General features: G+C 34.5%; 1 protein-coding gene across 2 annotated transcripts; it reads right to left on the reverse strand.

Annotated features, from left to right (window-relative positions):
* Window positions 1–8,759: 8,759 nt before the first annotated feature.
* Window positions 8,760–10,394, reverse strand: LOC146922880 (uncharacterized). 2 transcript variants are annotated; one of them, XM_085710863.1, is made up of 5 exons: window positions 10,279–10,394; window positions 10,093–10,167; window positions 9,768–10,013; window positions 9,564–9,680; window positions 8,760–9,485 (listed from the first exon to the last, which is right to left on the reverse strand). In XM_085710863.1, exons 1-5 carry the CDS (start codon window positions 10,286–10,288, stop codon window positions 8,914–8,916), a joined length of 1,020 nt encoding a protein of 339 aa, XP_085566989.1. In that variant the 5' UTR covers window positions 10,289–10,394; the 3' UTR covers window positions 8,760–8,913. The 2 variants fall into 2 exon arrangements, with proteins under 2 accessions (XP_085566989.1, XP_085566987.1); XM_085710861.1 differs by having other exon boundaries at window positions 10,093–10,170; window positions 10,279–10,380.
* Window positions 10,395–16,918: the final 6,524 nt, after the last annotated feature.

Consider the following 16,918-nt stretch of genomic DNA (forward strand, 5'->3'; position numbering starts at 1 on the left):
ACAATTTGTAAATAATCCTTGTTTGGCACATGCAGTCCACCATCCATCCACATGAATTTCTGAAATGCTGCGAATTGGAACCCACAATGTGTGTGATTCTCTCTACACAAGTAGAAATTTAAATACCAACTAAGTAACAAACTACTAGTTTCAGCAACTCAAGCATGGTTTGATGTCAATTGAATGCAAGATTAATTCAATTACAGCACCAGAAACAGGTTAGAAAACTACTTGATTGTTTATAGTGGAAACAAGAAAGGAAAAGCGAGAATTTAGAAATGTCTAGTGTTTGAAGGAGCTCTTTAGAATGTTTCACACAGATGATTAAAAAGAAATTGACAAAAGAAATAACAAATCAAACGGACAGCTGCATAAAATCTTCTTGTAGACTACGTGTCTCTTGCAAAAGTTCTTGTTCATTTTGTAGACAGTCTAGCCATTCTTATTTTTCTTCATCTTCATCTTCTAGACTCTGTGTCTCTTGCATAAGATCATCTTCATCTTCGTATTCTAGACTCCGTTGACATGCTTTTACCAAGCGATCAATTTGATATTTTTCATCAGCAAGCAATAAGGCAGACCTATGCAATAGAAACTCTTCTTCTTCAATGTCTCCGTAGATAAAACGGATTAGCGCTTGACAAGCTTCAAATGACATGCCAGGTATGTCAATAGTAGTTGGACATTCCACATTGCCCTGAGGAGCACCTAAGAGCATGCGTTCGAAAACTGGTGAGCAAGGTGACAAAACATATGCATGAGCACTTATGGTTTGACCAGACTCAATGACATTAATTGTCATGTCCGGAATGAGTTCGAAGCGTGAGAGTCGAGTCAGGTTTGGTGTAAGGGTGTATGGTGTAGTCCAGGGGTCCTCCTTTAAAAAAAAAATTAATTAATGGCAGCAAGGTTGGTTAATTAAGGAAATGAGTGGTGATGATGATTAAAAGAGTGTTTAGTTAGTACCCATTGCCTTAAAGTATGGAGGTCAAGGATAGTGCCTCGAATAGCAAAATGATGATGAAGTAGGGGAACATGAGGGTTCCAAACAAAAGCATCCTGGAGAATAGTCTCGTATTGGTCTAGAACGATTAACTTTGGGATGCTGCGATTTGTTTTGAGTTTGTTTCTGTCATGGCCTAATTCATTAACTGGTTCTTGCTAGTAGTTCTATGTGGCTTTTAGCATTGTTTCATAATTGTGAGGCGCGGAGGCTGCTGCTTGGTTTGTTCTTCTAACCTATGTTGTGTTTATGTTTTGTTCTGGAGTAATCTGGTTGGTTCGCCTGCAGTTTGTTTCTGCCGTCTCCTGCAACAGTTTGTATTATTCAAGTCTGTGGTGCTCAGCTGCATCGTTTTTGCGTTCTGATGCCTTTGGTTTATTGTCCTGGTTGCTCCAAATCCGTTTGGACCGTTGTGCCAGTTTTGATTTTGAGCAGTGGTTTTCGGTCTGCAGATTTTGTACTGCAGAGTGGCTTTTTGTTCTAGCTCCATTCATTCTAAGGCTGCTATATATGGTGCTAAGGTTTTGTGACTTCTGCAAAGCTTGGTTTTGTTAGTATTTAGCTTTTGATGCCTTTGTGGGGCTTAGTGTTAGGCTTTGTTCTGTTAATATTTAGCTTATGTTATGCTTTGTTTTTGGCTTTGGGACAATTTCTTTTGTTCTGTTTCAAGTGGGGGTGGTGTATCTGTCATATGCTTTGTAACGCCCTCCTTTTTATTTAATTATTTTAAATGAGTTTTAGAATATATTTATATGATTAGTGTGATTTATAAGATTTATGTGATTTATATGATTTTAGAGAAATTTATGAGACGTTGTGACTTATTTTATTGTCTAATAAAATAAGATTCGAAAATAAAATAAATATTAAGTTGTGGGGTTATTTTGTGTAGAAATATATTTGTTATTTGATGAAGAGATATATTTGTTATTTTGTGTAGAAATATATATATTATTTGGTGTAGAAATATATTTGTTATTTTGTGTAGAAATATATATGTTATTTAGTGTAGAAATATATTTGTTATTTTGTGTGGAAATATATATGTTATCTAGTGTAGAAATATATTTATTATTCAATGAAGAGGTATATTTGTTATTTGGTGTTAAAATATTATATACATATATATTTTGATGAAATATGCTATTATTTGTTATATGGTGTATTATTATATATTTAGTGGAAGACTATATTTAGTAGAGAAATATTATTTATTAGAATATGAGGATTATTAGTGTGAGTGGATTTGAGGGTTGGAATAGAAAGAAGAATAAGTTGATGGGCCTAAATAGATTTGGGAAGAATATTTTAGTATTATAAATAGAGAAGCTTAGGTTGGAAAGAGTTTACCTTAAACCGCTTTTTGGAAAAGAGAAGAACAAGAAAGAAGAGAAGAGAAGAGAAAAGTCAAGAGAAAAGGAGAATATCTTACGAAAGAAGAACGTTGCTGCTGATTCAGGAATTAATCTAAGGTGAGGGTGAGACTATCTTGCATTAATATTAAGTTGTTAAATCATTAGATTACATCTAACAAGTTGGGGAGAGTTTGTGAGAATTTGAGAATTAGGGTTTTGAGAGATATTTGATGATTAGATGATGAAAACTTGTTGAATTGATGTAGAAATTGTGTACAGACCTTAGATAATCCATATGATGATTATTGGAGGTAGTTTTGAGGTTAGAACCATGAGATTAGGTGAAACTTGGAGAAAATCTGTATTCTGCCCAAATTTTGATATTAAAACCTGTATTGATCGGTGGGGAATTGGTCTTAGGTGTAAACACGAAAGTTGTAGGTATGGATGTTAGCTTTCTAATGCCGTTGGTCTCACATCAATAGGATTTATAGAACTTGAGTTATGGTCAAATTACTGCACGTAGGTCACAGTGAATTTTTATGGACTTTCAGCACAACTTTTCCGAATTTAAAATAAAAACTGGTATTGATCGGTACAGAATTGGTCTTAGGCGTAAACATGAAAGTTTTAGATAATTTTGTTAGCTTTCTTGTGGCTTTGGTTTGACGTGAAAATGATGTTTGGTCTGTGAGTTATGATGAAAATACTACAGGGAGGTCTTAGCAAAATTGTACGGTGACAGCATTCTCTGTTTCATGTTTTTGCGTTTTGTTCATATGTTTCTGTTTTGAATTGATCTTTGTTGTAAACATGAAAGTTGTTGATATTTGTGATATCTTTCCAGTAGCTTTGGTTTGACATGAAAATATGTTGTGGATAATTTATTATGTTTTTACAAAGATACTTAGTGAATTATTGTCGATGTTTAAATACGATGTTATATGAAGTTGTTTATGATTAATGAATATGATGTTTTAAGATGTTGTTTATTATCATTTGATATTGTTATATTATGATATGACATGAATTATTTATGTGATCCATATGTTGTCAAGATGCTTAGATATTAAGATGTTAAGACGTTAAGATGATAAGAGTTGTTAAGTCGTCGAGTCGTTATGAAGTCATCAAGTTGTTAAGATGTTATGTTGTCAAGATGTCAAGATGTTAGGATGTCATAGATGTTCATGATGTTGTTTAAGTTGTCAAGTTGTAGGAAGATTGAGTCCATTGCATACTCATTAAAGTTGGGGGCTTGAGGCCCGGCAGCCTTGTGCTCATTAAAGTTGGGGGCTTTAGGCCCGGCAGCCTTTGTGCTCAAACTACGTTGGGGGCTTTAAGCCCGGCAGCTTTATGCTCACATGTTGAAGAGCCTAATTACGCTCATTTATGTTGTTGATTGGTACCACGTGCATTTGCATATCAAGAAGTTTTAAGATGATTTAAGATGTGAAGTTGTCGAGTTGTCAAGTTGTGAAGTTGTCGAGTTGTCAAGTTGTCGAGTTGTCGAGTTGTTTAGATGTCAAGACGTCACGTTGATAAGTTATTAATGAAGTGCTATGATGAATGAAGATGAATGATTATGATGTTTATGTTGATGATTGATTATGATGTTATATGATTTATGATAAGATGTTACGTGAATTATGATATGATGATATGTGATGTTTTATGAATATATTTATGACGATACATGATAACGTTGTGTTTGTACTTAGGATGCTATAAGTTGATGTTTATAATTATGTGGATATATGGGATTGATTACGAATTTGATTATGAAGTTATTTTCGGTAATGCTATGTTTTGATAATGATACTTATGTGAATTACATGTTGATGCTTATGATTGATATTGATGCTATGTGATGATTGTTGGTGACTATTATTTGATGTCATATAATGATGTTTAAGATTAGTAATTGATGATATATGAAGATGTTTATGATTAGTGTTATGATAGTTTATGACTAATGTAGGAAGATTAATGATACTAGTTAAGGAAGTTTAAGTTGTTAGATATGATTAATGAATTATAAGATGTTTAAGTTGTTGAATGTACTTTATATGATTTATATGTTTAATATTATTGTTTGAGAAATCTCACCCCTCTGCTTGGAAATGTTGCTCTTCGTATGGGTAACTTGCAGGTAACCAGGATTAGTTGCGGTCGTGAGTGGACTCCTCACAAGTGTGTCTTAGGTGCTCTGATACGTAACGGGATGGGATTATGTCTTTACCTTCTGTTCCTTACGTATTACTTTATGAATCTTTCAAGAATTGATGTTGAACTAAGTTTTATGAAAATTTATATTGAGGCCCTTGTGCCAAAGAGTATTTAAGTTGTCAAACTATTCCGCTGCGAAGTTTTAAAGATTATGTTGTTATATTTTTGAAGAATAAATTGTTATTTATTCCGTTTATAAATTTTTAAGAAGTGTAGCATTCCGTTTAAGGTTGAATTACTCTGATTTTTAATTATGAATTTTTACGTTGGGAAAACGGGGTGTTACATGCTTTATTTGAACATTGTTCATACATTGTCCTTTAATCTTAATACTCCTCCTCTTAAAATCTAGAAACTAACTTAGTATCATCTAGTTTTCATACTTTTGAATAAAGTCTTACATGACTAATCAAATGAACATACTTAATTTTCCTAAAACCAAACATTCAAGACAAACAAATATTTAAATCTACGGCACATATAAAACATACTTAATTTTCCTAAAACCAAACATTCAAGACAAACAAATATTTAAATCTACGGCACATATAAATTATGCACGATGCTTGCGGAAGTTGGCAATTGATGTTTGGACCATACCCTTCATACCTTGTTGCACCATATCTCATTGGCTTGAACATGATTGTGTACACCGATTATGCAGAACTCAAGTACCTTATGAGAAAGAGGGAAGATAAGCCTGGACTTATCCAATTTATTTTTCTTATGCAAGAGTTTGATCTTGAGAATCATGCGCGTCTTACAAAATTATTCTCTTTCAATTACCAAGTTGGCTTCCAATATTCTGAAGTTGGGATAGTATACACATAGGTGAAAGGGAAGATTGTGTGTCTTTCGACTTCAAAATGAAAGTTCCAAACTCACAGATGAGGCACCACTTTTCCCATAAAATTTTGAAATATTCATGTTTACAAAGAAGCAAATTTATGATGAAAAACCAACCTCTGCAAACACCCCATCTGTTTTGAGAAGGCATTGATTGTTTGAGCCTAATAACTCACTGTCGGACTCGGACCTGTAGAAAAATGAAGAAAACTAGAATAGGTAAAAAAATGCCAGAGCACATCAGCAAACTTTAAAGGTACTTGAGCAGATAATCTATCTACCATCGCATAAAGTCGGTTGTGAACAAAGTCACCCTCCTGTTAAATTATATTTGCATCATGAAATCAATAGATATAATGCAACAATTATCAATTTATTTATCATGAACAAGTCATTCAAATTACTTGAAAATAATTGGAACTCTATTTTGTTCCATCTATAAAGCATGACAAACAAATCATATAGAAAAAAGAACATTTCCTTAAGGCACAAAAGACCAGCAAAGATTTGTTAAGAAAATAATTGTCAGTGCATTTTCCAGCAACATGACTCCGAACGGCTAATAGAAAATGCAATCATCTAAACTGACAGCAGCGTTCAGAATAAATGTTTAAATGCCATTTGATAGAATTTGGAAAACAGTTAGCAATCCGGAATGAAATATAGCGGTGGCACAAAGAATACCAAATGTTCAGGAGACACATTTTGGATTTTCAGAAATCACCTTATCACGTAACATTACTCCCTGAAGCTATTGAAAAGTTATTACACAAATTTGATTCTCTAAACGGCACGGAAGAACATAAAAGATTTGTTAAATACCAATAGTAAGTGTGTGGACAAATTTTATGTATTAAATACTCTTCTTCATTCAGCTCTAGAAAGTAACTAGGTATACACTGAAAATTTCAATGTAATTTAATTTGAATGCTTTATTATCCAATCTCAACTGATTCGGCCATTTTAAATTAAAAGAAAAAAAAACTAAAAGAGGTACCAGTAATTAAACAAGGAGAATAATTCTAATTAATTAAACAGATTTGGAGTTATACATAACAAGTGAACATTGAAAATAAATTAAAAAAATGGCAGAATAGTGGCTTTTTATTCTTGCTGCAATGCATTCTAAGGCTGCTATATTTGGTGCTACGGTTTTGTGACTTCTGCAGAGCTTTGTTCCGTAAGTATTTAGCTTCTGATGCTTTTTTGAGGCTTAGTATTATTAGGCTTTGTTTTTGGCTTTGGGGCAATTTCGCTTGTTGTTCTGTTTCAAGTGAGGGTGGTGTATCTGTCATATGCTTTATTTGAACATTGGCTGTTTATCGGCTCATGTAGTTTGTAATTTTGAACACAATTCCGATTTTGGATTGGATTAATTGGAATTTTATTTGCCGTCAACGCTAAAATTTGTGTAGATAAATAAAAGTATTATTGTATTGATAATTCAGTTTTCGATACAAATGATGAAGTGGTAGAAGGGCTTGCTCATGCAATCACTGAACATCATCTTGAAAAAGGAAAAAGTATATCTAAGGAAACTCATAATACATTCTTCTATACTTATGTGATGGTTTAGTTATAAATCAATATCCTCATGTTCAACATGCACATACATATAATCTAAGTTTTGCATCTGCAAATAGGCTAAATGGTATATATGTAACTGTTTTTTTCTTTTTGAAACAGCGAAAATTTATGAGACCAAGTCTACACAAGACGCGCAAAGGCCAGCTGAGGAAACAAAACAAAAGTGCCGCCTATATGCGTAACAGCCCTGAAAAACCCCGTAAAACAAACAGGGACAGCTGCCAAAACAGATGGCCCCCAACTTACAACAAGAAAACAACAACAGAAGCATGCCCCTGCTAAAACAAAACACAGAAAAACATGAAAACACTTCCCCACAAACAGCAGCAGGTTCCGCAAAACGTAAGGGGAAGGAAAACAAAAAGCACCCATCTGTACTAGCACAAACACTCGCTGCCACATGAAAACAGAACCATAGTCACAGAATTCTCTGATTTCCCTAGGAACCGCGAATTGGTACTCCTGTACCGGTTCCCGGTACTTTGGCATATTGGTTCCGCAGAATTCTTCAACAATTCGCATGAATCAAAGAACCCAGCGAACCATTGTTTCATGAACAAAAACACACCTTGATAACCGTGGGTGGCTGGTCCTCACCTTGGAAAAGCAAGGTATCATGGTCCCACCAATTCATTGCTATATCCCAATGCACATCAAAGGCTGGTGGTACAAGGCATATTTATATTGAAGTCTGCCTCTCAATGTAAGCTAAACTTTCGATGTGGGACTAACATGTATATATATTTGATAAACAACACTTGCTATATCTCTAGGTTAGCTAATTTTCCTATGTGGGCTGCTATTTTTTACTCTTAGCGTACCAATTATTATATTTGAACGTACCACGAACTCAAATAGCGTACCAACTCTGTATACCCCCTGCGTACCTAATTTTTTTAAAGTTGCGAACCGCGTATCCGAACCCGTACCACGTACCGAAGCGAATTACGAATTGTGTGACTAATAGAAAAAACCTTCACCTGAATACACCACAGAATAGCTAAATACCGCAGACAAACTGAATTAAAAAACAATAGCAGCTACAACAGAACAGCAACATAAACAACATCAAAACACACAGAAAAAACCCAACGAAGTCACCTTTGTCTCTTGAGACATTCTCCAGGATCCCAATACCATTCATAGAAAGACACAGACTCCCTTTTGGCTGGGCGAGATTCCACTTCCAAGGCACTACCTTTATTTCATCCACTATCTCACCATAATCTCTTGAACTATTCTTGAATATATGATCATTTTGCGCCTACAGAATAACCCAAACCAGTGCCAAATTAACCAATAACCCCTTCTAAACTTCTTCGACCGAGACTCTCCTATAATACATTCCAAATGTACAAAAAGGTTCGATGGAGCAATAAAACCAATACCAACCCATCTAAACACCAACAACCACACTCTAAGGGGCCTTTTCTCATAACAGAAACAACTCATCTAAATACTCTTCTTCATTCAGCTCTAGAAAGTAACTAGGTATATACTCAACATTGAACTTTGGAGGAGTATATAGGATCTTATTTTCATGAATTTCAATGTAATTTAATTTGAATGCTGCTGTCATGTAATCTGTACTGCTAGACTAAAATCATACGATTGACGTTAAACCCATGACTTTGACTTGCGAATGTTTTTAAAGCGAAAATAAAAAAATAAAAATCTCAACTGAATCGGCCATTCTAAATTAAAAGAAAAAAATAAATAAACTAAAGTAGTACTAGTAATTAAAGAAGGAGAATAATAATTCTAATTAATTAAACAGAGTTGGAGTTATACATAACAAATGAACATTGAAAATAAAATAAAAAAATGACAAAATAAAGAAATCTAAGATGACAAGTGAACGATTGTCGGAAAATAATACACACAAGGATGTATCTAGTATATACTAAAATCCAACTCAGCATAGTCATGTGCAAGATATTCACGATAAGATTTAAGACATGTGCAGTTGTTGAAGTCACAATTGCACTGCATACCATTGTCATCGGATTCGGATTCGGATTCAGCCAATATGAGTTCATCTAATTTTTTCATGTTTTCCGCTATTTGTTCAAAAGTGAGATGAGAGTTAGTGTAACTCAAGTCCTCCTCATCACTGAGAGGTTGTTGAGGTTCAGTGACAGGTGAACAGGATTTGGGAGAGGCTTCATCAATCCAAATGTTCTCTAAAGGTTGAGGTTTGCTGCTACATGAAATGGATTTTCCCCCTCTCTCATTACTCCGTTGACCACCAGCTATAACGTTCTGCTGATCAGAAAACTTCGAAGGTTGAGGTTTGCTGCTACCTGCTGAAATGGATTTCCCCCCTCTTTCTGAGCTTGAAAGTTCCCCAACTAAAACGTTCTGGTCAGAGCTTGACATGTTGTCAGGTCGAAGCTTGCTTATGCTAAGTGAAATGGATTTCTGAGAGGGCATTCTACTTCCTTCAACACTAGATTTCCCAGCACCTGCTCCAATAAATATATATCAGAAAAAGGCGAATTGATCAAGGAAACATTTATTTCTAAATCAAATGAAAACAATACCCTTGCTACGGACTCGGAATGCCATCGGGGAGGGCTTCAAATTCTGATTATCAAGATTTTCTTTTTTAGGGTTATCAGAGGATTTTCCCCCAACCCTAGCTTTTCGAAGTCTTCTTTCTGTTCAAAACAAACACACAAAATCAAGAATTAGGTTAGGGTTTCAAATAATCCAATCCAGAGGAGAAGAAGAAAAGCGAAAGTTACCTGGTGGAGACTGGCGATTGGTGCGTGTAGCTGTCTTTCTCTTCTTTCTTTTAGATCGATCAGAAGGGAGTGGTGAATCGATAAGTTGTTGAGGTTTGGTGGCAGGTGAACTGGATTTTGGAGAGGGCACTCCTGTTCCTTCATCAACCTCAAATGAAGCGTTCTCTTCCTCAGAGTTTGAAATCGATTTGAGAGAAGGTCTTCCTCTTCCTTCAACCCTGGCAACTTTCCGAGATGTTGCAATTCCTATTCCAATCAATAAAGAAATTAGCAAAGGCATTCCATTCATTGGAAACAAATATCAAATCAAATGAAAACAATATACCATTAACATGGACTCGTTTTCTAGTCTTAACCCGAACCCTAGCTGGTTTCCAAGATGATGATGATGGAGTTGTTCCTGCTACAATTAATCAAGAACTAAACTATAAAATATATTCATTAATTATAAACATAAGACGATAATTGGTGGTTGCATTAGGTTAGGGTTTCAAAAGAAGAGTTAATTAACCTGGTGACATCGAGAAGAAAAGAAATCGCAGAGATTCTTAGTAGGGTTCCTTCCTTTAACGTGAAGAAACCTTGCTTGAAGAAGTATAAAAACGCGAGGGAAATAAGGAAAGTTTATATTTAACCGGATTTCGTTGTTGTTTGTTGGGATTTTTACCCCCTTAAATACTTCCTTTATCACATTATTGAAAAATCTTAAGAGTTATATATATTGAAAAAAATTTAGGAAGCTAAGTATTAAAGTAAAAATAAAAATAAAAAATTCAATGAATTACCACGCAAATATAAAAAAAAGTTATAAATATCTTACTTAGGAGTACCTGTTTGGTTGCACGTTGCAACTAGGGGTGGGAATAGGCCAGGCCGCTCGTCAGGGGCCTATGGCTCGGTCTACTAAAAGCTCGGCTCGGCCTAACTCGTGTAATAAATGGGTCAAGCTTGAGCTTTTTAAAAAGTCTATTAATTTAATTAGGCCAGGCTTAGGCTTATAAAAAAGCCTATCAAGCCTACCAGGCCGGCCCGTATACGAGTATATTACATTTTACCGTATATATATATATATATATATATATATATATATATATATATATATATATATATATATATATATATATATATATATATATAGGGTTAGGATCAAATAACACCAAGGTGTCAAACTAAATATGACACCAAATCTCATCCATTCAATTTGTTTAATCTAAAGGCTTAAAACAATCACTAAAACAATTAAAGTGATAAAATATTTTTTGATTTGTTTTGTTGTATCTTTCCTTTAATAGTTGATTTTGCACTCAATTCTGAATATATTTTCTCATGTATGCCCTTCATTTCAATTTCAAAATAATCATGTATTTCTCTTTCCAGATCACTTCTCTATTGCTACCACTCTTATTAATTTTTTAAAAACTAATGCTTAGTGGCACGACACTTGACATCGTCAAATGTACATGACCTTTTTTTTGAGGGAAAATGTACATGACCATTCCACAAAACACTATTACAGTTTTTAAATTTGATTTTAATTAAAATTTAATATAAATAACTTCAGTGATGACACGTACATAGTCGTGCAATGTCGTGCTAAAATATGTCAATTTTCGTGAACTATAGTATTGCTCTTTTTTTAATTGATATTTTGTGCAAACTTTATTTGCAACAATGCTAATGTTCTTTTTGAATAACGAAAGTTTTTTCCGGATAAATTTGTTGAAATTTTTTTCGTGAACTATTACTATCCGTCGGTTTGCATTCACATATAAAGTGGACTAAGTTTCAGACCTTTACAACTATACAGGAATTGAGAAAATCATACGATACAAAAAAATTGACAAGAAATCCATAAGTGATGGACGGAAGAGAACATAAGTTTTTTGAAATTGAAATGAAGGGCATACATAAGAAAATAAATTCAAACTTGAGTGCAAAATAAACTATTAAAGGAAAGATATAGCAAGACAAATCAAGAAATATTTGATCACTTTACTTGTTCTAGTGATTGTTTTAAGCCTTTGGATTAAACAAATTGAATGGATAAGATTTGGTGTCATATTTAGTTTGACACCTTGGTGCCATTTGATCCTAACCCATATATATATATATATATATATATATATATATATATATATATATATCAAAAAGAATTACTGATCCTTCAAATTCTCATACCACAATTATTATTTTGTATGACATTGCTATTGATATATTTATATATATTTGTGTGAACTATTAAGGCTTGCTACTAATATGCCTAAGGTCAATATAGCTATTAGATTAAGTTTGAAATTGAAATCTTTGCTGATATCAGACATGATTATTCTTGAGTTTTTATCCATCTATAAATTTTACAATTGTGTTTCATTAGTTTAATCTGTATCTAATTAATGTTTTATCTCTATATTAAGTATGTTGCACAAATTGAAAGGAAAAAAAATTGATGAACAGACTCTGTTTGAAATTTGTAACACAAACTAGGCTTTTAAACAGGGTAATAGGCCAGGCCAGGTTTTTAAAAAGGCCAGGTCAAGCTTAAAATAAAGCCTTTGACAGGTAAAAGGCCAAGGCTTAGGCCTTAGTTTTTTCAACTAGGCCTAGCCTATTTAAGCAAAGCTCGGCCCGGCTCATTCCCACCCCTAGTTGCAACCTCTGTAACATATAATGTTTGAGATATAAAAACGTGATTTGTCCATAAAAAATATGTTTGGCTTCAACAAAATATAATTGATTCTTAGCAAGCTTGTATTCCTAACTTATGGGATTAGTAGAATCAATTCTACTACATTGTTGGGCAGATATTTTATACTATGCAGTCACGGCTTCATTGGTTGAGGGAGGGTGATGCAAATTCGAAGTATTTCCACTCGGTTCTTGCTAGTCGTAGAAGGCGGAATGCTATCGTTTCTTTATTAGTGGACGGTAACATTGTTGATGGTGTGCAGCCCATTCGAAGTGCAATTTTTTCTCATTTTAAACATCATTTTGCGGCTTCTAATGTGTCTAGACTGGGGGTTGGTAATTTAATTTTCAAAAATTTATCTTATGTCGAAGGGAGTGGTTTGATAAAACCTTTTTCGGAAGCTGAAGTAAAAGCGGCAATTTGGGATTGTGACAGTTACAAAAGTCCAGGTCCGGATGGAGTGAATCTTGGTTTCATTAAGGATTTTTGGGAAATGTTAAAAGCTGACGTTATGCGTTTTGTATCTGATTTTCATCGCAACGGCAAATTATCAAGAGGTATAAATAATACTTTCATCGCTCTTATCCCGAAGATTGACAGTCCCCAGAGCTTAAATGATTATAGGCCAATTTCTTTGGTTGGATCTTTGTATAAAATTTTGTCCAAAGTGTTAGCTAACAGGTTGAGAATGGTTATTGGTCGAGTAATTTCAGAAACTCATACGGCCTTTGTGAAAGATAGGCAGATTCTTGATGGTATACTTATTGCAAATGAGGTGGTTGATGAGGCAAAAAAGTCAAAAAAGGAGTTAATGCTTTTTAAAGTTGATTTTGAAAAAGCTTATGATTCGGTGGATTGGGGGTACTTGGACGCGGTTATGCATAAAATGGCGTTCTCGGTGTTGTGGAGAAAATGGAATAAAGAATGTGTTAGCACCGCAACGGCTTCGATTCTAGTTAATGGAAGTCCAACTGACGAGTTTCCATTACAACGGGGACTGCGTCAAGGAGATCCGCTTTCCCCTTTTCTTTTTTTGTTAGCAGCTGAAGGGTTGAACGTTATGATGAAGGCAGCGGTAGCTAATAATTTATTTAAAGGGTATGGCGTTGGGACATATAATTCGGTGAGTGTATCTCACTTACAGTTTGCGGATGACACTTTGCTTTTAGGGGAAAAAAGTTGGGCTAATGTCCGAGCTTTACGGGCGGTGTTGACTTTGTTTGCGGATATGTCTGGCTTAAGGGTGAACTTTGATAAGAGTTTACTGGTTGGAGTTAATATTGAGGATTCGTGGTTAAATGAGGCGGCATCTGTGTTAAATTGTAAAGTGGGTAAAATTCCGTTTTTGTATCTTGGCCTCTCAATTGGAGGTGATCCTCGGAAGTTGGCGTTTTGGGATCCGTTGGTGTCTACCATTAAGTCTAGATTGTCGGGGTGGCAAAGTCGTTTTCTATCATTTGGGGGTCGTTTAATTTTGCTCAAGTCTGTCCTGACTTCGCTTCCTGTCTATGTTCTTTCCTTTTTCAAAGCTCCGTCAGGTATAATCTCTATCATTGAATCTATTTTTATTAAACTTTTTTGGGGAGGGAGTGAGGATAACAGGAAAATTGCCTGGATTGCTTGGAGCTCTATTTGTTTACAAAAGGAGTTAGGAGGTTTGGGTGTGAGGCAGTTGGGGAAATTTAATTTAGCCCTGTTGGGTAAATGGTGTTGGAGGTTGTTGGTGGATAGAGGTGGGTTTTGGTATAGGGTTTTAGTGGCGAGATATGGTGAGGAGGGTGGGAGGTTGGGGGCCGGAGTGTTTCTCATTGGTGGAGGGAGGTAGCGAAGATTAGGGATAGTGTGGGTGATGTAGAAGGGGGCTGGTTTGCTGAGAGGGTGTCGAGGGTGGTGGGGGATGGTTCCAATACATTATTTTGGTATGATAGGTGGGTAGGTGATATTCCTTTGCGTAGTAGGTTTGCTCGCTTATTCGATTTAGCGACGGATAAGCTGATCACGGTGCCGGAAATGTTTTCTCTTGGTTGGGAGGTAGGTGGTGATGCTTGGAGTTGGCGGAGACGTTTGTGGGCGTGGGAGGACAAGTTGGTAGAAGAGTGTAGGGTTTTACTTGATACTGTTATTGTGTAAAATAATGTTTCTGACAGGTGGCAGTGGGATCCGGATATTCAAGGCGGTTATACAGTGAAAGGTGCGTATCAGATTTTGACATATTCGGTCTTTTCTACTCCTGTTGCAACGGACGAATTAGTATGGCACAAACAGGTTCCTTTGAAGGTTTCCATCGTGGCTTGGTGTTTGTTGAAGGATAGGTTACCCACTAAAATCAATTTGCAAAGGCGTGGCTCTCTGCAGGATGCGGCTACTACGTGTGTAGTGGGGTGCGGTTTCGAAGAGACGGCTTCTCATTTGTTTTTGCGCTGTGAGGTTTTTGGCTCTTTATGGCAGCATATTAGGACCTGGATTGGTGTGTCAGGAGCTGATCCTCAAAACATACATGATCATTTTTACAAATTTATACATTCCACAGGTCACTCAAGAGCGCGTAAGTCATTTCTTCAATTGCTTTGGCTTCTTTGCATTTGGCTGGTTTGGACTGAACGAAACAACAGGTTATTTAACAACGTTGAAACATCTGTTATTCAGCTATTAGAAAAAGCAAAATCACACTCGCTTTGGTGGCTAAAAGCTAATAATATCTCTTTTGTGTATGGTTCCCAAAGATGGTGGTCGGACCCTCTTCTATGCTTGGGTATTGACTGATTTTTTCATGTAAATTCTTTGTATGACACTTTGTTTTCCGGGGTGTTTCTCTTAGTACACCTTGTACTAACGAGTTAGCACCGCCGTTGTTAATATATCCCATTTTGATTTCTTCAAAAAAAAGATATTTTATACTATGTCTTTATTGTCTATATTGTCCTTATTATATGTGAAGCATGCTTAATTTTATTTTTCTTAAGGAACTATAACATTAATTATTTTTATGTTATTATTACGGCCAACTGTTTTTGTTTTACACGGAAAATGCTTATATTTTTTTAACTCATGATCCAAAATATATTATTTTCTATTAAATATTATATCAAATTTTAAGTTTATAATATAATTTGCCAAAAAAACTCTAGTAATATGGATTGTTTCCGTCAAAAATAATAATATGTACACAATTGAATTCTTCTAAAAAAATATGTACGCAATTAAAAAAAAAAATTGTGTGTAATCAATTTTACATAAATGCATCTAAACATAAATCAATTTACATTCAACTCACTTTTCATCAAAATCAATTTTTTTAAAATCAATTCTACAAAACTCAATTATTGTCGCCGCAAAACCAAACACTTTACTCGTTTCGTTACTTAAAATAGAACCGACTTTGGTTAAAAGTGATTTTCACTAAAAATGATTTGTGTTTGAATACATTTATGTAAAAGTGAGTTGAACTATAGATTTGTGTGTGAAAATCAATTCTAGAATCAAAAGTTACAAATCCTAACTTAAAATAAAATCAATTTTAGAGGCATAATCAATTATGGTCCCTCTAGAAGTGGAACCAAACATACACATATAGGTTCTCGTGAGCTTAGCTCAGTTGGTATGGACAATGCATAATATATGCAAAGTTCGGGGTTTAAACCCCGGTCACCACAAAAAAAAAAAAAAAAAAAGCATACACATATAGCTTCAAGTATATATAATCAATTCTGAAGACAAAATTAATTATACTAAAAAATATCTAAACATGTCAAAATCAATTCTACACCTTTATAATCAATTTTGTTTTCTTTATTAAATCAAACATACATTAAATAATGTGTGGAGGGGAGGGAGGGGCCTCAACCCCTGGTTGCTCTCCCTTAAATTCATCCCTGATTAGGATATGTTAAAATCATGAAAATTAAAAATTATGAAGTAAACATTTTACACTTTAAAATTTTGTCAATCCAAATATGTAAAAACTATGAAAAATTTGACGTGAGCATATTTTATATATGGATTGGTTAAACTAAAGATGTATAAAAATATGATGTGAGAATTTTACGCATTTGAATTGACGAATTTGGAGGTGTAAAATTTTTTAAAAAATTTGAAGTGAGTAAATTATCAATATCAAAAGGAAAACTGGAGGGTTTTGGTTCATATGAAACAATTGTCTTTAAAACAATTGTTTTTATCATTTGAATGAAACGACCAATCATCGGTATTCACTAAAACCTAATTGATTATTTCATTAGCCTATTCAAATGATCTTTTAACCTTATCGATTGGCTAGAATTAAAATGATCAATTGAGATATGTTAAAAATAAAAAAAAAATATATCAATTGAGTGTTTGAATGATTATCTCAAAGAATGACTAGTCTTAATGACAGTAATCCTAATTAGTCACAAATATAGATATATTTGTTTCAGAATTGTGAGGTGCGGAGGCTGCTGCTTGGTTGTTCTTCTAGCCTATGTCC

Source organism: Medicago sativa, chromosome 5, assembly GCF_051527215.1.
Source record: "Medicago sativa cultivar Bolivia chromosome 5, Bolivia_mono, whole genome shotgun sequence".
NCBI classification, from domain to species: Eukaryota; Viridiplantae; Streptophyta; class Magnoliopsida; order Fabales; family Fabaceae; genus Medicago; species Medicago sativa.

Excerpts from the sequence above, each read along its gene's own strand:
- LOC146922880 (XM_085710861.1), bottom strand. Across the intron at positions 10,014-10,092 it reads AAAACGAGTCCATGTTAATG|GAATTGCAACATCTCGGAAA; the intron begins GTATATTGTTTT and ends TGATTGGAATAG. Across the intron at positions 9,486-9,563 it reads ATTCCGAGTCCGTAGCAAGG|GTGCTGGGAAATCTAGTGTT; the intron begins GTATTGTTTTCA and ends TTATTGGAGCAG.